The sequence below is a fragment of the Rana temporaria genome, chromosome 2 (genome assembly GCF_905171775.1).
Source record: "Rana temporaria chromosome 2, aRanTem1.1, whole genome shotgun sequence".
NCBI lineage: Eukaryota > Metazoa > Chordata > Amphibia > Anura > Ranidae > Rana > Rana temporaria.
In genome coordinates, this window is record NC_053490.1 from 19,777,605 (window position 1) to 19,799,858 (window position 22,254).

At 47.3% G+C, this 22,254-nt stretch overlaps 1 protein-coding gene across 1 annotated transcript; it reads right to left on the reverse strand.

Annotated features, from left to right (window-relative positions):
* Positions 1-9,168: 9,168 nt before the first annotated feature.
* Positions 9,169-22,160, reverse strand: LOC120928887 (NADH dehydrogenase [ubiquinone] 1 subunit C2-like). The gene is made up of 3 exons (XM_040339949.1): positions 21,931-22,160; positions 13,304-13,447; positions 9,169-9,345 (listed from the first exon to the last, which is right to left on the reverse strand). The coding sequence occupies exons 1-3, from the start codon at positions 22,067-22,069 to the stop codon at positions 9,296-9,298; spliced, it is 333 nt and encodes a 110-aa protein (XP_040195883.1). The 5' UTR covers positions 22,070-22,160; the 3' UTR covers positions 9,169-9,295.
* Between the last annotated feature and the right edge of the window lie 94 nt (positions 22,161-22,254).

The window sequence follows — 22,254 nt, forward strand, 5'->3', positions numbered from 1 at the left end:
AGCCCTTAAGGTCCATTCAACATTACAATAGTTGTTGCTCATCCATGTCTTTATGGTCCTTGCTTTGTTCACTGGTCCAAATCATTGGGTGGAGGGGGGATTATGGTGGCGGTTGCATTTCAGGGGTTGGGCTTGGCCCCTTAGTTCCAGAGAAGGGAACTCTTAGGCGTCAGCATACCAAAATATTTTGGACAATTTTATACTCCCAACTTTGTGGGAATAGTTTGGGGACGGCCCCTTCCTGTTCCAACATGACTGCTCACCAGTGCACAAAGCAAGGACCATAAAGACATGGATGAGCGAGTTTGGGGTGCAGGAGCTTGACTGGCCTGCACAGAGTCCTGACCGCAACCCGATAGAACACATTTGGGATGAATTAGAGCGGAGACTGCGAACCAGGCCTTCACATCCAACATCAGTGCCTGACCTCACAAATGCGCTTCTGGAAGAATGGTCAAACATTCCCATAGACACACTCCTAAACCTTGTGGACGGCCTTCCCAGAAGAGTTGAAGCTGTTATAGCTGCAAAGGGCGGAGCCAACTCAATATTGAACCCTACGGACTAAAGGCTCATACACACGGTAGGACATCCAACAAAATTTCCCTTGGATTTTATTCCTAGTTGATTTGTCCTGCCACACCCATAGCATACACACAGTCAGACTTTTCTGCAAACTTTTCTAAAAGTTTCCTAACATCACATGTTTTTTTTGCTCTTTACCGCCACCCTTTGGTTAACTTCTGCTATTGTTTGTTGCTTTTAACATTGGTTTTCAGCATTCGCATTTGCACTTTGTCCAAAAGTTGGTTGGATTGCTGTACACACGGTCACACAAAGCACCATCGGACTTTTGTTGCCGAAAAGTTGGTCCGTTCGCAGACCCAACTTTTTGTCGGATGAAACCAGAAAAAGTTGGTCCGATGGAGCGTACACACGGTCGGACAAATTTGAAAAGTTGCAGATTTTGAAGTTGGTTGGCCAAAAGTCCGACCGTGTGTACGGGGCTTTAGACTGGGGTGCCATTAAAGTTCATGTGCGTGTAAAGGCAGGCGTCCCAATACTTTTGGTAATATAGTGTATGTGACAAGGATATCCCAAGAGGCTGAGGAAGGGAGCTTAAAGGTGTTGTAAAGGTACATTTCTTTTTTCCTAAATAGCTTCCTTTACCTTAGTGCAGTCCTCCTTCACTTACCTCATCCTTCCATTTTGCTTTTAAATGTCCTTATTTCTTCTGAGAAATCCTCACTTCCTGTTCTTCTGTCTGTAACTCCACACAGTAATGCGAGGCTTTCTCCCTGGTGTGGAGTGTCGTGCTCGCCCCCTCCCTTGGACTACAGGAGAGTCAGAATGCCCACTAACACACAGCTCCTTTATCTATCTGCAATGTAGAGAGTGTCCTGACTCTCCTGTAGCCCAATGGAGGGGCGAGCACAACACTCCACACCAGGGAGAAAGCCTTGCATTACAGTGTGGAGTTACAGACAGAAGAACAGGAAGTGAGGATTTCTCAGAAGAAATAAGGACATTTAAAAGCAAAATGGAAGGATGAGGTAAGTGAAGGAGGGCTGCACTAAGGTAAAGGAAGCTATTTAGGGGGGAAAAAATTACCTTTACAGCCCCTTTAAGGGCCCTTTCACACTCATGGATCCCATGAGGATCCATTCCTTTAATATCTGCTTGCTCAGCGGGGATCGCTCCATTGATCCCCGCTGAGCCGGCAGATGACAGGGCGGTCCCTGCACACTGTCAGATCTCCGCTCTCCTCTATGGGGGCGATCGGATGAACACGGACCGTCTGTAGTGGTCAGTATAGGAATCAGGTAGGTCAATGTAGGGATAAGGTAGGTCAGTGTAAAAATCAGGTAGGTTAGAGTAGTGGTCAGGTACATAGCTCCCAACTGTCTCTGATTTCGAGGGACTGTCACTACAGTGACTTACCTGAGTTCCATACTGACCACTACACTGACCTACCTGATTCACACCCCCCTACATGAACAGTGTAGATCAGTTGATTTTGCTCACCTCTCTATGGTCTCCATGATAATCAGAGCAGGGCTCTCTCCAGCACCAGGTACTGTTCCCGACACCCAGCTGCTCCTCAGTATCCCCTGCCAAGAGCTTCTCCAATAGCCGCTGTTCTATCTGCACCGCCCCTCCCCTCCACCGTTCTCACACACACAGATCACCCGCACCAGAGGGATCATGGGGGATAGGCTGGACCACAGGTGTCCCTGGGTGGGGGCGGACACAGCACACTTGGGGGTGGCACAGTAATGATTTTGCAGCCCCCTAAATGTTGCACCGTGGGCAAGAGCACCAGATGCCCCCCGATGCCACTGCAATCTGGGGACAAATCTGGGGACAGACTGGCTTCCGGGGACAGTGCCCTCAATTTGGGGACTGCATACCTCCCAAATTTTTGAGATGGGAATGAGGGACACCTATCAGCAAGAGTATGCAGGCATAGGACACACCCCCTACCACACCCCCTTAAAGGAGAATTGTACAAAAAAACAAGATTGGTTAAACCCACAAGTGCTTTTTTTACCACTACTATTCCTTTATATTGGCTTTTAGAATTTACAAATGCAGCAATTTAGAAATCAGATGAAAGGTTTAGTGCTGGAAAACACTTTTTGAAAGATAAACAGTGCATTTTACATACAACTCTATAGAGATCAGACCAAAATGAGGGACAAATGAGGAGAATGAGGGACATTGCTCCAAATCAGGGACAGTCCCTCCAAATCAGGGACAGTTGGGAGGTATGGGACTGTCCCCGGAAACCAGGGATATCTGGTCACCCTAGTGTACAGGCCTCAGTGCTCATGTGAATGAGGTCTAAACGCATACCTCCCAACTGTCCCTGATTCCGAGGGACTGTCCCTGATTTCGAGCAATGTCCCTCTGTCCCTCATTTGTCTCTCATTTTGGTCTGATCTATATAGATGTATATAAAATGAACTTTTTATCTATCAAAAAGTGTTTCCCAGTGCTAAACCTTTCATCCGATATCTAAACTGCTGCATTTGTAAATTCCAAAAGCCAATATAAAGGAATAGTAGTGGTAAAAAAAGCACTTGTGGGTTTAACCAATCTTTTTTTTTTGTACAATTCTCCTTTAAGGGGGCGTGGCAAGGGGTGTGTCCTATGCCTGCATACTTTTGCTGATAGGTGTCCCTCATCCCCATCTCAGAAAGTTGGGAGGTATGCCTATGTCAGTATAACGAGGGTGATGGCTTCCTTCACACGCTGGAGTTTTTCCGAGTCTGGATGACTGCACAGCACCATTACCCAAGTGGTTACCACACCCTGAGCTCTTATGTGTAACCCATAGATCGCCACGCTATATATGTGACAATAGTGTGCAAAAAAAAACATTCAATTGGATTCAGGTACGACTTGCGCCCTCTTACGGAGGCGCAGCGTACCGTTTTAACGCTGCGCCTCCGTAAATTACCTGCGCTACGCTTCATTCATGAAGCAGTAGCTCCGTAATTTGCGTGGGCGCTCCCTAAAACTGCCCGGCGTAAGGGCGCGTAATTTAAATGATCCCGTAGGGGGCGTGGATCATTTAAATTAGGCGCGTTCCCGCGCCGAACGTAGAGCGCATGCTCCGTCGGGAAACTTTCCCGACGTGCATTGCGGCAAATGACGTCGCAAGGACGTCATTTGCTTCAAAGTGAACGTGAATGGCGTCCAGCGCCATTCACGATTCACTTACGCAAACGACGTAATTTTCATACATCGCGACGCGGGAACGACGGGTATACTTAGTTGGCTGCCCCTGCTAATAGCAGGAGCAGCCTTACGCGGAACCCGACGAACGTAAACGACGTAAAATGCGTACGCAGGGCGCGCGTAGGGTTGTGAATCGTCGTGAGTATGCAATTTGCATACTCTACGCTGACCACTACGGGAACGCCACCTAGCGGCCATCGTAAGAATGCAGCCTACGATACGACGGCATAAGAGCCTTATGCCAGTCATATCTTAGGCTGCAGTCGGCGTAACGAGCTTTCTGAATACAGAAAAGTCGTTACGCCGGCTCAACTAAGCAATTGCGCTGCGTAACTATGGTTACGCAGACGCAATTGCTTACTGAATCCACCCCATTGAAAACAAAAAGTCAATCCATAAAAATGTCCAAAAGGAAGAGAAGTGATAAAGTCTTTGAAATCGCGTCCAAAGGATGATGAGTGCACCTTTTACCGTGATAATACAATACAATTTTTCATAGGTACCATCGTCTGAAAGGAGGCGTCTGGCCCCCGAAAAACAATCCGATTTATTTTGTAGCACTTTTCCTCTACCCTTGTCGGCTGGTTTAATTATATCAGGATTATTCAGTGGCGGTGCGTCCATAGAGGGCGCAGGAGCGCCGCCCCCCTCTCTCTCCCGCACCGCCACTGAATACAATACACAGATTCATGCATTGCATGAATCTGTGTATTGTTGCTGCCGCCCACTATTCAGATGGTCGGCCCCCTGGTGAGCGCCGGCCATCCTAATAACGGCAGCTGGTTGGCTTTGGAAGTGCCTATCAGAGCCAGCGGCTCTCATAGGCTTTCCGATTACAGCCCTCAGGCTGTAATCGGCTTCCAAATAGTTATCCAGGGGACGCACAGGGGCCCAGATTCAGAAAGATGAGCGCATCTTTCTGCGGGCGTAACGTATCTCAGATACGTTACGCCGCCGTAAATTTGGGCGCAAGTTCCGTATGCAGAAAGAACTTGCGCCCTTTGTTACGGTGGCGTAACGTATGTGTGGCGGCGTAAGCCCGCCTAATTCAAATGGGGATGTTGGGGGCGTGTTTTATTTAAATTTCACACGACCCTGCGTATTTAACTTTTTTTGTGAATGGCGTTCGTGAAAAAATCCCAGTGCACATGCTCGAAATTACACCGCAAAGCCTCATTGGTTTTCGACGGGAACGTAACATACGCAAAGCCCTATTCGCGAACGACTTACGCAAACGACGTAACATTTTCAAAACTCGGCGCGGGAACGACGTCCATACTAAACATTAGCTACGCCTCATATAGCATGGGTAACTTTACGCCGGAAAAAGCCTAACGTAAACAACGTAAAAAAATGCGCCGGCTGGACGTACGTTTCTGAATCGGCGTAAATATCTAGTTAGCATATTCCTCGCGTAACTATACGGAAGCGCCACCTAGCGGCCAGCGTAAATATTCAGCCTAAGATACGAAGGTGTAAGACACTTACGCCGGTCGGATCTTAGGGAAATCTATGCGTAACTGATTCTCTGAATCAGGCGCATAGATACGACGGCCCGCACTCAGAGATACGACGGCGTATCTCGTATCTGAATCCGGGCCCAGAGGGTGCATTCCTTGGATAAGACTGACAGGTGTCTCAGCCAATCAGGTTCACCGGTAACCTGATTGGCTGAATCGTTATCGAGGGTGGGAGAAGACATCGAGGAACCATGGAAGGAATTGTCGCTCTTCTTTTGTTTATAGCGCCAAAAAATAAAAACCGCAGAGGTGATCAAATACCACCAAGCGAAAGCTCTATTTATGGGAAAAAAAGGACGTCAATTTTGTTTGGGAGTCACGTCGCACGACCGCGCAATTTTCATTCAAAGTGTGACAGCGCTGAAAACTAAAAATGGGCAGGAAGGGGGTGAAAATGCCCGGTATTGAAGTGGTTAAGGGTGTGCACATTTATGCAACCATATTATTTTATTTTTACGTCCCTTCACCTAAAAGATTTTATTTTGTTGTTCACCTGAGTTGTACAGCTTATAGGTCACATTAAAAAGGTGGAAAAAGTTCTGAAATTATTTATCTTTGTCTCATTTTTTTACATCACAGAAACCTGAGATTTTAACAGGGGTGTGTAGACTTTTTTTTTTTTTTTTATATCCACTGTATATACCAGTGGTGGTGAACCTTGGCACCCCAGATGGTTTGGAACTACATTTCCCATGAGGGCTAGTGCACTCTGCAGTGTAGTGGAGCATCATGGGAAATGTAGTTCCAAACCATCTAGGGTGCCAAGGTTCGCCATCACTGGTATACAAGGCAGAATAATTTTTTTTCTTTGCGCTACAAGGCAACACTTTGGGCCAGATTCAAGTAGCAATTGCGCCTGTGTAACCATAGGTTACACAGCGCAATTGCTTACTTGCTCCGGCGTAGCGAATGCTCCTGATTCAGGAACATCGCTACGCCGACTGCAGCCTAAGATATGCCTGGCATAAGGCTCTTATGCCACGCAGATTTTAGGCTGCATTCTTGCGTTGGCCGCTAGGGGGCGCTCCCATTGTGATCTGTGTATAGTATGCAAATTGCATACTAACACCGATTCACAACGTTGCGCGAGCCCTGCGTACGCAAATTACGTAGTTTGTGTACGTCGGGTTTCGCGCAAGGTTACACATCCTAATAGCAGGCGCAGCCAATGCTATGATACCCACGTTCCTGTGCCGCGATATTTAAAATCTACGTTGTTTGCGTAAGTGAATCGTGAATGGCGCTGGACGCCATTCACGTTCACTTTGAAGCAAATGACGTCCTTGCGACGTCATTTGCCGCAATGCACGTCGGGAAAGTTTCCCGAAGGAGCATGCGCTCTACGCTCGGCGCGCCTAATTTAAATGATTCCCACCCCCGGCGAGATCATTTACATTGCGCGCGCTTACGCCGGGCAATTTTGCCGGCGCGCCCTCGCAATTTACGGAGCTACTGCTCCGTGAATCGAGGGCAGCACAAAATATTTGCGGGGGCGCAGGGCAAGATCGTTGCCCTGTGCCTCCGCAAATAAAGCGCAAATGTACCTGAATCTGGGCCTTTGTTTTTTCGCATGAGAATTATGTTGCGCCAAATCCATACATGCACAAACGTGCTGAAGGGCTCTGCCTGACCTTCTGTACCTGTCACAACTGCGCATGTATGGGTGCGCCTATGTGCAAAGACAATGCGATTAGGAAGGTACAGGACTGTGTGTTGGGTCTGCACATGTGCCAAAGAATCCACACATAATCAGACCAAAAACGCAATTTGCTGTACCTTCCCTTTCACATACCCACACATGGGCAGATCTGCTTCACGGCTCCACCAGGTCCTGAAGGACGGGTACAGCGCTTCAGCACATTTGGCATGCCCTGGACCAGGGATCCTCAAACTACAGCCCTCCAGCTGTTGCGGAACTACACATCCCATGAGTCTTTGTAAAACTCTGACATTCACAGACATGACTAGGCATGATGGGAATTGTAGTTCCTGAACAACTGGAGGGCCGTAGTTTGAAGACCCATGCCCTGGACCATTAAAAATGGTGGCTGCAGTAAGGGGGGTCTGAAGTTCCTCCTTTAAAACCACTTCACCCCCGGACCATATTGCTGGTCAAAGACCAGAGCACTTTTTGCGATTCGGCACTGCGTCGCTTTAACTGACAATTGCGCGGTCGTGCGACGAGGCTCCCAAACATTGGTGTCCTTTTTTTCCCCCACAAATAGAGCTTTCTTTTGGTGGTATTTGATCACCTCTGCGGTTTTTAGTTTTTGCGCTATAAACAAAAATAGAGCGACAATTTTGAAAAAAATGCAATATTTTTTACTTTTTACTATAATAAATATCCCCCAAAAATATATAAAAAAAAAACTATTTTTTCCCTCAGTTTAGGCCGATACGTATTCTACATATTTTTCGTAATTTTTTTTTTGCAATAAACGTTTATTGATTGGTTTGCGCAAAAGTTATAGCGTTTACAAAATAGGGGGTAGTTTTATGGCATTTTTATAAAAAAAAAAAAAAATTCTACTAGTAATGGTGGCGATCAGCGATTTTTTTCCGGTACTGCAACATTAAGGCAGACAAATTTTTGGGACCATTGGCATTTTTATAGCGATAAGTGCTATAAAAATGCATTGATTACTATAAAAATGCCACTGGCAGGGAAGGGGTTAACACTAGGGGGCGGGGAAGGGGGTTAAGTATGTTCTAACTGTAGGGGGGGTGGACTCACTAGGGGAAATGACTGATCGCTGTTCATACATTGTATGAACAGACGGTCAGGCATTTCTCCCCCTGACAGGACCGGAGCTGTGTGTTTCCACACACACAGCTCCCGGTCCTCGCTCTGTAACGAGCAATCGCGGGTGCCTGGAGGCGATCGCGCCCGCCGGGCACACGCACGGGAGTCAGGGACGAGCGCGGGGGGGGGGTGGGGAGCACTCGCCCCTAGTGGCCGCTGCGAGAGCCGATGTATAGCTACGGGCTCTCGCGCAGGGGAGCCGACCTGCCGCCGTATAACTGCGGTGGCTGGTCGGCAAGTACCGTATTTATCGCGGTATAACGTGCTCCCGCGTATACTGCGCACCCCTAAAGTTGCCCCGAATCCTTTTTTGTACTTACAGTTTTGGTGTCTTGCGCGGCGGCCTCGTCGGGTCCGGCGTCCGTCTGCGGCTTCGGGTGTCCTCTTCGTCGGGTCCGGCGTCCGTCTGCGGCTTCGGGTGTCCTCTTCGTCGGGTCCGGCGTCCTTCCAGCTCGTTTCCGGCGCCGAGTTTGAATACTGCGCCGACATATACAGAGCGCAGTACACTCGTGTATTGTCGGGCAGGCTCGGCAACTCTCGCGCTGCCGTCCTGTACGTCCAGGACGCGAGCGCGGAAGGAGCCGAGACTGCCCGACTATACCCGAGTGTACTGCGCTCGGTATATGTCGGCGCAGTATTCAAACTCGGCGCGGGAAAGCGGGTATCGGCGTATACCCCGCACCCACGATTTTCAGGGCAAAAAAGTGTGTGGTATACGCCGATAAATACTAGTTAAAAAGGAGAAGCATCACACTGATGAGCTCCTCGCTCTGTTTAGGTCTCCATCGGACTTCTTTATGCCAGTGATGGTGAACCTTGGCACCCCAGATGTTTTGGAACTACATTTCCCATGATGCTCATGCACTCTGCAGTGTGGTGGAGCATCATGGGAAATGTAGTTCCAAAACATCTGGGGTGCCGAGGTTCACCATCTCAGATATGCATTCCATCTCTGTATTCACTGGTGTGTCCGGCACTCGGCTTTCATTTCTGATGTTGCAATCAAGCAGTAATCCCAAGGGTGGACTGAACAGTGTCCGCTGGAATCAAAGACAACATTTTACATTTTTATACTGAAAAAACAAAATACACACACAAGAAAAGAAGTCAAATAATATTTAATTGTAGAAGGTTACAGAATGGGTTTCACTAAATCACTGGAGGACAGTCATCGCTTTTACAACAGAAAACAATCTTTGTCTGGACGTCCCGGAAAGGAGGAGCTGTATCAGCGCACTGGCTGGAACTCCTCTGTGATCGCGCCTATTCTCCGAGGTTCTATGAAACAGAAATAGAGAAGAAATATCAGAAAAAGTACCATTTATTTACTACTGATTTAAAGAAAAATAAATAAAATTCTATTTTTTTTTACCCAACGTCATTATTTTTACTTCGACTATTACTGATAAAACTGATGTTTTGGAGTTCCAGCCTTTTTTTTATGTTTATTAACCACTTAAAGCGGAGGTTCACCCAAAAATCCACTTTTTGACATTAGCTGTAGCATACTGCCAACATCTGCAGTATGCTGGTTTTTTTTTTTTTTTTTACTTGTACTTATCGTTATATGAGCCCTTGTTTTCCGGCTCCGAGCGGGGAATCCTGCGGGGAATGGGCGTTTCTAAGCAAAGAGGAGTTGATTGACGGCTGCTAAAGCGCGTCTTGGCCTCTGTTTAATCTTCAACTGCCATGATGCTGCACATGTGATCAGTTATGACACCAGCCATTGGATGGTTTGACAGTTTGGTTGAGAGCACAACCAATGTGACAGTTACATTCCTGGCATGCCGGGAATGCTAACTGCTTTTTCAAACTGTTAAATTGATGGGTTTACTTCCGCTTTAAGGATGCTGGAAAGTTCATTTTGAAGGTGAACCTCCGCTTTAAGACCCGGACCATTATGCAGGTAAAGGACCTTGCCCCTTTTTGCGATTCGGCACTGCGCCGCTTTAACTGACAATTGCGTGGTCGTGCGACGTGGCTCCCAAACAAAATTGGCGTCCTTTTTTTCCCCCCACAAATAGAGATTTCTTTTGGTGGTATTTGATCACCTCTGCGGTTTTTAGTTTTTGTGCTATAAACAAAAATAGAGCGACAATTTTGAAAACAAAAAAACATTTTTTTTTTTACTTTTTGCTATAATAAATATCCCCCAAAAATATATATATATATATATATATATATAAAAAAAAAATGTTATCCTCAGTTTAGGCCGATACGTATTCTTCTACTTTTTTTTCTTTTTACGAAAAATATCGCAATGAGTGTTTGATTGGTTTTCGCAAAAGTTATAGCGTTTACAAAATAGGGGATAGTTTTATGGCATTTTTATTAATATTTTTTTTTTTTTTTTACTAGTAATAGCAACGATCAGTGATTTTTTTTTCGGTACTGCGACATTATGGCAGACAATTCTGACACATTTTTGGGACCATTGGCATTTTTATAGCGATCAGTGCTATAAAAATGCATTGATTACTATAAAAATGCCACTGGCAGTGAAGGGGTTAACACTAGGGGGCGAGGAAGGGGTTAAGTATGTTCCCTGGGTGTGTTCTTACTGTAGGGGGGGTGGGACTGACTTGGGGAAATGACTGATCTTCTGTTCATACATTGTATGAACAGAAGATCAGCATTTCTCCCCCTGACAGGACCGGGAGCTGTGTGTTTACACACACAGCTCCCGGTTCTCGCTCTGTAACAGGCGATCGCGCCTGAAGGGCGCGGGAGTCAGGGGCGAGCGCGCGCGCCTCCGGCGGCGTGCGCCCCTATTGTCTGCTTGGCGAGATGACGTATACCTACGTGATCTCGCCCAACAGAGCCGACCTGCAGGCGGCTGGTCGGCAAGCAGTTAATGCATTCTGATAAAAGGCCTTCTGTGTGCAGCAGCTTCCCCCAATACTCACCTGAGCCCTATCTCGATCCAGCGATGTTGCACATGAGAGTCTTGGCTGTCCAGGGACTCTCCCTCATTGGCTGAGACAGCAGTGGGCACCATTAGCTCCAGTCAAAGTCAGTGAGCCAATGAGGAGAGAGAAGGGGGGGGGTCCTGAATAGACACACAGAGCAGAGGCTCGGCTTGGGTGCTCCCATAGCAAGCTGCTTGCTGTAGGGGCACTCGGCAGGAGGGAGGGGCCAGGAGACCTAGCGAGGGATCCCGAGAAGAAGAGGATTCAGGCTGTTTTGTGCCAAACCACTGTTTCTCCCCCCCCCCCCTTTTTGGTAAAAAAAATCAAGGAAAAAAGGAAGGAGACTTTAACCACTTGCCTAATGGGCACTTGTACCCCCTTCCTGCCCAGGCCAATTTTTAGCTCTGTCACACTTTAAAAAATGACAATTGCACAGTCATGCAACACTGTACCCATATGAAATTTTTATAATTTTTTTTCCCCACACACACACAAATAAGGATTTATTTTGGTGCCATTTAATCACCGCTGGGGTTATTTTTTGCTAAACAAATGAGAAAAGACTGAATAAATAAATAAATAAATAAATAAATAAAAAATAAAAAATTTGAAAAAATTCATAACAATTTTTTTTAATAGTTTGCTATAACATTTTACAAACCGGTAATTTTTCTCCTTCACTGATGGGCGTGGTTGAGGCTGCACCGATAGGCGGCACAGGTGGGCACTAATGAGGCGACACAGATCGGCAGCACTAGTGCGCACTGTGCTGATAATCAGTGCCTTGATTATCAGTGTACTGTACATGTCCCTTTTACAGAAGCCGGTTATAGGCTCTCTCCTCCTCCTCATGCTGTCAGTGAGAGGAACGAAATGCCGATAATCAGCTTGTGTTTACTTCCGTGATGAGCCGTCATTGGACACATCTGATCACGTGGTAAAAAGCCGCTGTGATTGGCCCTTTACCCCAATCTGGGATCAGCTGAGTCCTAAGGACTTGGCGATCACTTGAAGGCCTTGTGTCCCCTTTTGAAAAGTAATCAGCGGTGGATCACATTCAGAAGATGTATTAAAGGCAGTGGCCCAGATTCAAGAAGCAATTGCGCCCGTGTAACCATAGGTTACACGGCGCAATTGCTTACTTGCTCCGGTGTAACGAGTGCTCCTGATTCAGGAACCTCGTTACACCGACTGCAGCCTAAAATCTGCGCGGCATAAGGCTCTTATGCCTCGCAGATTTTAGGCTGCATTCTTGCGTGGGCCGCTCCCATTGTGATCAGCGTGTAGTATGCAAATTGCATACTACCACTGATTCACAAACTTGCGCGGGCCCTGCGCAAGCCAGGTACGGAGTTTCCGTACGGCAACTTTAGCGCAAGGCTGCCCCTTCTAATAGTAGGGGCAGCCAATGCTAAAGTATAGCCGCCGCTCCCGCGACATGAAATTTGAATTTCACGTCGTTTGCGTAAGTGATTCGTGAATGGCGCTGGATGCCATTCACGTTCACTTTGAAGCAAATGACGTCCTTGCGACGTCATTTGCCGCAATGCACGTCGGGAAAGTTTCCCGACGGAGCATGCGCTGTACGCTCGGCGCGGGAGCGTGCCTAATTTAAATGATTCCCGCCCCCGGCGGGATCATTTACATTGCGCGCGCTTACGCCGGGCAATTTTGTCGGCGCGCCCTCGCAATTTACGGAGCTACTGCTCCGTGAATCTAGGGCAGCGCAAAATATTTGCGGTGGCGCAGGGCAAAATCGTTGCCCTGCTCCCCAGCAAATATCGCGCAAATGTACCTGAATCTGGGCCAGTGATAATATTTTGCTTCCTCCCTGCCCGTTATAACCCTGTAAATGCCGCACCACTGTGCAGAGAGCCAAGAAGTAAAACATTTTTTTTGGTGAAGCGAAGCTTCATGCTCATGCCCGCAGTATGTGTAAACCTCCACCCGGGGGCATAAATAAAATAAAAAAAATTAAAATAAAAAAAAATACACACACAACCACCTGCTCAGCTGCCTCATTGTACAGCAACCGCCCTCCCCCCAACCAGAAGTGTAAAAAAAAAAAAAAAAAACAACACTGAAAAGGGGGAATGTCACCTAATATTTTAGAGATTAAAAGTCAGCAGCTGCACATACTGTAGCCCAGGTACCTACCAGCCCGTGAAGTTCAAATAATTCTCACCACTGCTGGATCCAAGTTGCCACCATCTTGGATTTGGGAGGCATCTGTGACTTGCGAATCACAGTCTGCTCTCTACTAGGCAGGCACAAGTCATTCCACTCTTTTCCCTCACCCCCTCCCCCGATCCATAGCACACACACACCTTTATGGGCGAAGAGCTCCGGGTGCCTCTTCATGTAGTCAAACAACTCCCGATCCTTCTTGGCGTTCCTGTAGTTCTCAAATTTGGTCAAGTGATACCCGAGGAAAATGCCAACAGTGGTGAAGAGTAGGTGCCTGTGCACACCTGGAATGAGAGGGAGGAGGACATTCAGTACATCATGGAGCACGTGCGTTATACAGTTGTGATCATAAGTTTACATACCCTGGCAGAATTTCTGATTTCTTGGCCATTTTTCAGAGAATATGAATAACAACACAACAACTTTTCTTCTTTCACTCATGGTTAGTGTTTGGCTGAAGCCATTTATTATCAATCAACTGTGTTTACTCTTTTTATATCATAATGGCAACAGAAACTACCCAAATGACCCCGATCAAAAGTTTACATACCCCAGTTCTTAATACCGTGTATTGCCTCCTTTACCATCAATGACAGCTTGAAGTCTTTGGTGGTATTTGTGGACGAGGCTCTTTATCTTCTCAGATGGTAAAGCTGCCCATTCCTCTTGGTAAAAAGCCTCCAGTTCCTGTAAATTCTTGGGCTGTCTTGTATGAACGGCACGTTTGAGATCTCCCCAGAGGGGCTCAATGATATTGAGGTCAGGAGACTGAGATGGCCACTCCAGAACCTTAACTTTATTCTGCTGTAGCCAATGACAGGTGGACTTGGCCTTGTGTTTTGGATCATTGTCATGTTGGAATGTCCAAGTGCGTCCCATGCGCAGCTTCCTGGCTGATGAATGAAATGTTCCTCCAGTATTTTTATGATAACATTCTGCATTCATCTTGCCATGAATTCTGACCTAATTTCCTGTGTCTTTGTAGCGCACACATCCACAAAACATCAGCGATCCACCACCGTGTTTCACAGTAGGGATGGTGGACCTTTCATCATAGGCCTTGTTGTCTCCTCTCCAAATGTAGTGTTTATGGTTGTGGCCAAAAAAAAACTCAATTTTGATCTCATCACTCCAAATGACTTTGTGGCAGAAGGTTTGAGGCTCGTCTCTGTGCCGTTTGGCGTATTGTAAGCGGATACTTTGCGCCATTTGCGTAGTGATGACTTTCTTCTGGAGACTCGACCATGCAGCCCATCTTTCTTCAAGTGCCTCCTTATTATGCATCTTGGAACAGCCACCCCACATGTTTTCAGAGAGTCCTGTATTTCACCTGAAGTTATTTGTGGGTTTTTCTTTGCATCCCGAACAATTTTCCTGGCAGTTGTGGCTGAAATTTTAGTTGGTCTACCTGACCGCGGTTTGGTTTCACCAGAACCCCTCATTTTCCACTTCTTGATTAGAGTTTGAACACTGCTGATTGGCATTCTCAATTCTTTGGATATCTTTTTTTATCCCTTTCCTGTTTTATACAGTTCAACTACCTTTTCCTGCAGATCCTTTGACAATTCTCTTTCTTTCCCCATGACTCAGAATCCAGAAACCTCAGTGCAGCACTGGATGAAAGATGCAAGGGTCTGTCAGGAGTCCAGAAACTCATTGACCTTTTATACACACAGTCCCGGATTCACAAAGCACTTGCGCCGACGTATCTCGAGATACGCCGCATAAGTGCAAATATGCGCCGTCGTATCTGTGCGCAGTGCCCACAAAACTAGATATGCCTGAAAATAGGCTTCATCCGACCAACGTAACTTGCCTACGCCGGGGTAGAGTGGGCGCATATTTACACTGGACGTATTTGGCGCACCCATTGATTTTCTATTCACATATGCAAATGAGGGAGATACGCCGATTCACGCACGTCCGTCCGTCGCAGTGCGTGTAAAGTCATACGTCCGGCGTAAAGTTATGCCCCATAAAGGACGTGTAACTCAGCAGCATCCATGCAAAGGTCTGCACCAGGGAACTCAAGCCGTCGTCGTTTACATTGGACGTGAATATGGCTAGGTGTAGGTTACGTTCACGCCGTAGGCAGTGATCCGTCGTATCTTAGGGAGTAGATCCGACGTGATTCTGAGCATGCGGGACGGCGCATGCGCTGTTCATTATACGTATCTGTCTGATCCTCAGCCCATCACATTTGCATGGCTCACGCCCACTTCCACCTACGCCGGCTTACGCCTAGGAAACCCAGCGCAGATTTGGCAGCACTGGGTTTGTGAATCCAGTGCTTGCCTCTCTGTGCTGCGTCGGCGTAGCGTATATTAGATACGCTACGCCGGCATAAATATGCGCCAATGTATGTGAATCCGGGCCACACACTAATTACAAGCAAACAGATCACGGGTTAGATGATTACCTTTAATAGCGATTCAAACCCCTTTGTGTCAACTTGTGTGCATGTTATCAGGCCAAAATCACCGGGTATGTAAACTTTTGATCAGGGTCATTTGGGTAGTTTCTGTTGTGATTATGATATAAAAAGAGTAAACACAGATGATTGATAATAAATGGCTTCAGCCAAACACTAACCATGAGTGAAAGAAAAGTTTTTGTGTTATTCATATTCTCTGAAAAATGGCCAAGAAATAATAAATTCTGCCAGGGTATGTAAACTTATGAGCACGACTGTAAGGCCTTATGCCTACGGGCATTTAAAAAAAAAAAAAACAAAAAAAAAAAAACGAGCTGCTAAAAACTCGATTTTATCCACGTTTTGTCGCTCTAGCTTTCGGCCACGTTTCCCTTTCTCTATTCAAAAATCAATGGTTCCCTATGGGAGCCCATTGATTTGAATAGAAGTCACACCAGAAGTCCAAGCAAGATGATCCGACTTGCGGTGCGACTTGTGTGCTGAGAATCTTAAAGGGGGACCCCGACAAAATGTGGTGCCCCCCCCAAAGCTCCATACATGGCCCTTATGTGAGCACACAGCCCGGAAGGTCAGAAAGGGGCGAGCAAGCGCCCCCCCCCCCCCCTCCTGGACCATACCAGGCCACATGCCCTCAACATGGGGGGGTAGGTGCTTCAGGCAGGGGGGCCCTGCGCCCCCAACCGCAAAGCACCTTGTCCCTATGTTCATGAGGACAAGGGTCTCTTCCCGACAACCCTTGCTTAAAAAATCTGTGTAGTGTTTTTATTTCTTGACACTTTTTTTGGAGTGAATGGGTACAATGTACCCCATACTCATTCACCTAGGGTGGGGGACCAGGATCTGGGGGCCTCCTTGTTAAAAGGGGCATCCAGATTCCGATAAGCCCCTGCCCGCAGACCCCCCACAACCACCGGGCAAGGGTTATCAGGAAGAGGCCCTTAAAAAAAAAAAAACTACATAAAAATAGGTTTATAAGATGAAAAAAAAAATGTATTTATTTTATTTCCCATTTCTTATAAACAAATTATATTTATAAGAAAGGGAAGAAAAAAATTATATATATATATATATATATATATATATATATATATATATATAATTTTAGAAAAAAAAAATATACAAATAGGTTTATAAGATGTAAAATAAATAAATAAAAATGTATGTATGCGTGTGTATATAAAAAATAGGTACCACACACATATTTAATTGTTTTTTCTTATAAAACACATATAAATACACACACTGGCCACTTTATTAGGTACACCTGTTCAATTGCTTGGTAACAAATTGCTAATCAGCCAATCACACGGCAGCATCTCAATGCATTTAGGTATCTAGACGTGGTAAAGATGACTTGCTGAAGTTCAAACTGAGCATCAGAATGGGGAAGAAAGGGGGATCAAAGTGACTTTGAACGTCACATGGTTCTTGGCACCAGACGGGCTGGTCTGAGTATTTCTGCGTATCTACTGGGACGTCATGCCGCAGTCTGTGTGGCCGGAAGTGGGTGCAAATACCTCTCTTTAGACAGGTATCTGTACCCCCCTCCCCACTGAAAGGTGTCAAATGTGACACCGGAGGAGGGGGGAGGGTTCTGATCAGCGGGAGTTCCACTTTAGAGTGAAGCTCCTCTTTAAGTACTTGTTTGGCGCCATTCCATGAGTGTGTGCAATTTTAAAGCGTGACATGTTGGGTATCTATTTACTCGGCTTAACATTATATATTTCACATTTTACAAAAAAAAAAAAAAAAAATGGCCTAACTTTACTGTCTTGTTATATAACCACTTTGCATCCGGCCAATTGTCAAAAGACGGCCGCAAGGTGGCTCTCAATTGCCGGGAGGACGTCTATGGACGTCCTCCGGCCACTGGGGGGCGCGTACGCGCTCCCGCGGCATCACTGAAGTGCCGATTTGCGTGCCTGGTGGCCGCGATGTCCGCCAGGCACCTGCGATTGGCGGATACACAGACAAGGACGTGGATCTGTGTGTGTAAACACAGAGCTCCACATCCTGTCAGGGAGGGAGGAGACCGATCTGTGTCCTTTGTACATAGAGACACAGCATCGGTCACCTCCCCCAGTCAGTCCCCTCCCCCCACACAGTTAGAACACACCCAGGATACACATTTAACCCCTTCCTCACCCCCTAGTGTTAACCCCTTCACTGCCAGTCACATTTATACAGTAATCAGTGCATATTTATAGCACTGTTCGCTGTATAAATGTGAATGGTCCCAAAAATGTGTCAAAAGTGTCCGATATGTCCGCCGTAATGTCGCAGTCCCAATAAAAAAAAAAAAAAAAAAAAAAAAAAAAAAAAAAAAAAAAAAAAAAAAAATCGCAGATCGCCGCCAATACTAGTAAAAAAAAAAAAAAAAAAAATCATAATTCTGTCCCCTATTTTGTAAGGGGCTATGACTTTTGCGCAAACTTATTCGCTTATTGCGATTTTTTTTTTAAATAAAAATACGTAAAAGAATACGTATCGGCCTAAACTGAGAAAAAAGTTTTTTTAAAAAAATTGGGATATTTATTATAGAAAAAAGTTAAAAAGTGTTTTTTTTTCAAAATTGTCGCTCTTTTTTTGTTTAGAGCGCAAAAAATAAAAACCGCCGAGGTGATCAAATACCACCAAAAAGAAAGCTCTATTTGTGGGGGGAAAAAAAAGGACGCCAATTTTGTTTGGGAACCGCGTCGCACGACCGCGCAATTGTCAGTTAAAGCGACGCAGTGCCGGAAGCTGAAATTTCGCCTGGGCACGAAGGGGGTTTATGTGCCCAGTAAGCAAGTGGTTAATTCATGAAATTTTGAAAAATGATTGCACAAATACCGTGCAAGATAAAATGACCGCCATTTTATTCCATAGGATGTTTGCAAAAAAATGATATAATGTTTGGGGGTTCTGAGTAATTTTCTAGCAAAAAAAAATGATGATTTTTGCATGTAGGAGAGAAGTGCCAGAATAGGCCCGGTATTGAAGTGGTTAATCACCACGACCTACCTGAGTATTGTTAGTGATCATGTCCATCCTTTTATGACTGCAGTGTCCCCATCTTCTGATGGCTCCTCCCAGCAGGATAATGTCACCATGTCACAAATCTCCAATCATCTCACCACTGGGCAATGAGGTCACTGCACTCCAATGGCCTCCACACTCACCACATCTCATCCAATAGAGCGCCTTTGGGATGTGGTGGAACGGGAAATTCACATCATGGATGTGCAGCCGAGAAATCTGCAGCAACTGTGTGATGTTATGATGTCACTATGGAGCAAAATCTCTGAGGAACGTTTCCAACACCTTGTTGGATCTTTGCCACCAAGAATGAAGGCAAAAGGGGGTCCAACCCGGGACTAGCAAGGTGTACCTAATAAAGTGGCCCGTGGGTGAGTATATATAAAATACACCCAAAATATAGGATTTCATAATCATTTGAGGAAATGTGGCATTAAAGCGAATCTCTGCCGTAAAAAAAAAAAAATTAAAAGCCAGCAGCTACAAATACTGCAGCTGCTGACATTTAAAGCGGAGTTCCGGCCACAATTTCACTTTTTAAATATAAATACCCCTGTAATACACAAGCTTAATGTATTCTAGTAAAGTTAGTCTGTAAACTAAGGTCCGTTTTGTTAGGTTGTTACAGCATTTAGACACTTTATAAAACAGAAATTGACTGGGGCCATCTTAAGTGTGGGCATCATGAAGCCAGACTGTATGACTTCCTGGATTTCAGCCTTGCAGATCTCGCTCAGTGCTGCACAAGCAGTGTAATAGGTTTCAGATCAGGTTTCAGCACCTGTGCTGTCCAAGTCACATGATTCTTCGAGACTGGGGAGTGCACAGACTCCTGGAAAGTTACACCCACTACATTCCCAGGAGTCTGTGCGGTGTAGTTTAGGAAGCTTAAGCACCTAGGTGCAGGAAGTGGGAAGATTAACTATTCTGCCTAGCAACAACAATTTGAAGGCATCTAAAAAAAAAAAAAAATCGTAAAGGACTAATGACATTTTTTTTAAAACTACTGATGTAATGTTATATTTATGGGTGGAACTCCACTTTAATAAATGGACACTTACCTGTCCTGGAGTCCAGTGATGTCGGCAGCCTCGGCCGATCAATCGCTCGTCTCTCGCCTGCCCCTGCCGCCACCCTCGGTGAGGGAATCCCTACGACGCATGCGCGAGTCACGATGCGCCGTCACTGGTCCCCGCTGTGTTCTGGGGGCCGTGTGCTCCCCACAACACAACGGGGGGGGGGGGTAATGGGGACTGACGCACTACCCGCAGAGTCTATGCCCGGAAATGGCTGCAAATACCCGTCTTACACAAGTATCTGCACCCCCCTTCCCCCTGAAAGGGGCCAATTGCGGCACCGGAGGGGGGAGGGGGTCCAATGAGTGGAAGTTGCACTTTCGGGTGGAGCTCTGCTTTAAAAAAAAGTTTAAATCTTTTTAGTCTTTATATCCTCCGCCCCCTTCAATGCCATCTCTGATAGAACTGGAGCGCCCCCTGGTGACAACCAATTAGAACAGCCTGGAGCCCAGTGTGGGGTTGTAGTCCAGCGTGTGGGGGGGAGGGGGGGTTGTAGTCCAGCATGTGTGTGGGGGGAGGGGGATTGTAGTCCAGTGTATGTGTGGGGGAGGAAGGGGGAGTTGTAGTCCAGTGGGGGGGGGGGGGATGTGTCTCAGTATGGAGGAGGGGAGTTGTAGTCCAGTGTGCAGGAGGGGGGTTATAGTCCAATATGGGGGGGGGGGTTTGTAGCCCAGTGTGAGTGAGGGGGTTGTAGTCCATTGTGGGGGAGGAGGATTGTAGTCCATTGTGGAGGGAGGGGGGTTGTAGCCCAGTGTGGAGGGGGGAGTTGTAGCCCAGTGAGGGGGAGGAGGGTTGTAGTCCATCGTGGAGGGAGGGGGGGTTGTAGTCCATTGTGGAGGGAGGGGGGGTTGTAGTCCATTGTGGAGGGAGGGGGGGTTGTAGCCCAGTGTGGAGGGGGGAGTTGTAGCCCAGTGAGGGGGAGGAGGGTTGTAGTCCATCGTGGAGGGAGGGGGGTTGTAGTCCATCGTGGAGGGAGGGGGGGTTGTAGTCCATTGTGGAGGGAGGGGGGGGTTGTAGTCCATTGTGGAGGGAGGGGGGTTGTAGTCCATTGTGGAGGGAGGGGGGTTGTAGTCCACTTTGGAGGGAGGGGGTTGTAGTTCATTGTGGAGGGAGGAGGGTTGTAGTCCATTGTGGAGGGAGGAGGGTTGTAGTCCATCGTGGAGGGAGGAGGGGTTGTAGTCCATTGTGGAGGGAGGGGGGTTGTAGTCCACTGTGGAGGGAGGGGGGTTGTAGTTCATTGTGGAGGGAGGGGGGTTGTAGTCCACTGTTGAGGGAGGGGGTTGTAGTTCATTGTGGAGGGAGGGTTGTAGTCCATTGTGAAGGGAGGGGGGGTTGTAGTTTCTTTGTGCAGGGAGGGGGGGTTGTAGTCCACTGTGGAGGGAGGGGGGGGTGTAGTTCATTGTGGAAGGAGGAGGGTTGTAGTTCATTGTGGAGGGAGGAGGGTTATAGTTCATTGTGGAGGGAGGGGGTTGTAGTCCATTGTAGAGGGAGGAGGGTTATAGTTCATTGTGGAGGGAGGAGGGTTGTAGTCCACTGTGGAGGGAGGAGGGGTTGTAGTCCATTGTGGAGGGAGGAGGGTTGTAGTCCACTGTGGAGGGAGGGGGGTTGTAGTTCATTGTGGAGGGAGGGGGGTTGTAGTCCACTGTTGAGGGAGGGGGTTGTAGTTCATTGTGGAGGGAGGGTTGTAGTCCATTGTGAAGGGAGGGGGGGTTGTAGTTTCTTTGTGCAGGGAGGGGGGGTTGTAGTCCACTGTGGAGGGAGGGGGGTTGTAGTCCACTGTGGAGGGAGGAGGGTAGTAGTCCATTGTGAAGGGAGGGGGGGTGTAGTCCATTGTGAAGGGAGGGGGGGTTGTAGTTTCTTTGTGCAGGGAGGGGGGGTTGTAGTCCACTGTGGAGGGAGGGGGGGGTGTAGTTCATTGTGGAAGGAGGAGGGTTGTAGTTCATTGTGGAGGGAGGAGGGTTATAGTTCATTGTGGAGGGAGGGGGTTGTAGTCCATTGTAGAGGGAGGAGGGTTATAGTTCATTGTGGAGGGAGGAGGGTTGTAGTCCACTGTGGAGGGAGGGGGGGTGTAGTTCATTGTGGAAGGAGGAGGGTTGTAGTTCATTGTGGAGGGAGGAGGGTTATAGTTCATTGTGGAGGGAGGGGGTTGTAGTCCATTGTAGAGGGAGGAGGGTTATAGTTCATTGTGGAGGGAGGAGGGTTGTAGTCCACTGTGGAGGGAGGAGGGTTGTAGTCTCACCCGTTCGGAAGGCCGGGTACTGGTTGTAGGCGTTGTGTAGCACAGAGCTTGCGTAGCCGATGATACCGAGCTGGATGGCGCCTCTGTTGCATAAGGAGGGGGGTGGAAGGACCCGAGCCTCGTCCGGTATTAGACCCATCGTTCCGCTTTCCCAAGGACACCGGGGGACACCAATCAAGGACGGACGAGAGTCACAGTCTCATCCTTCCCCCGGCAACATGGAGAGGGAACAAAGGTTCCGCCGTATCCCGCCCCCTCCGGGCCCCGCCCACTGTACAGCACTCGATGTTGTCCCCCTCCGCTCAGCGTCCGCCCTTCTATAAC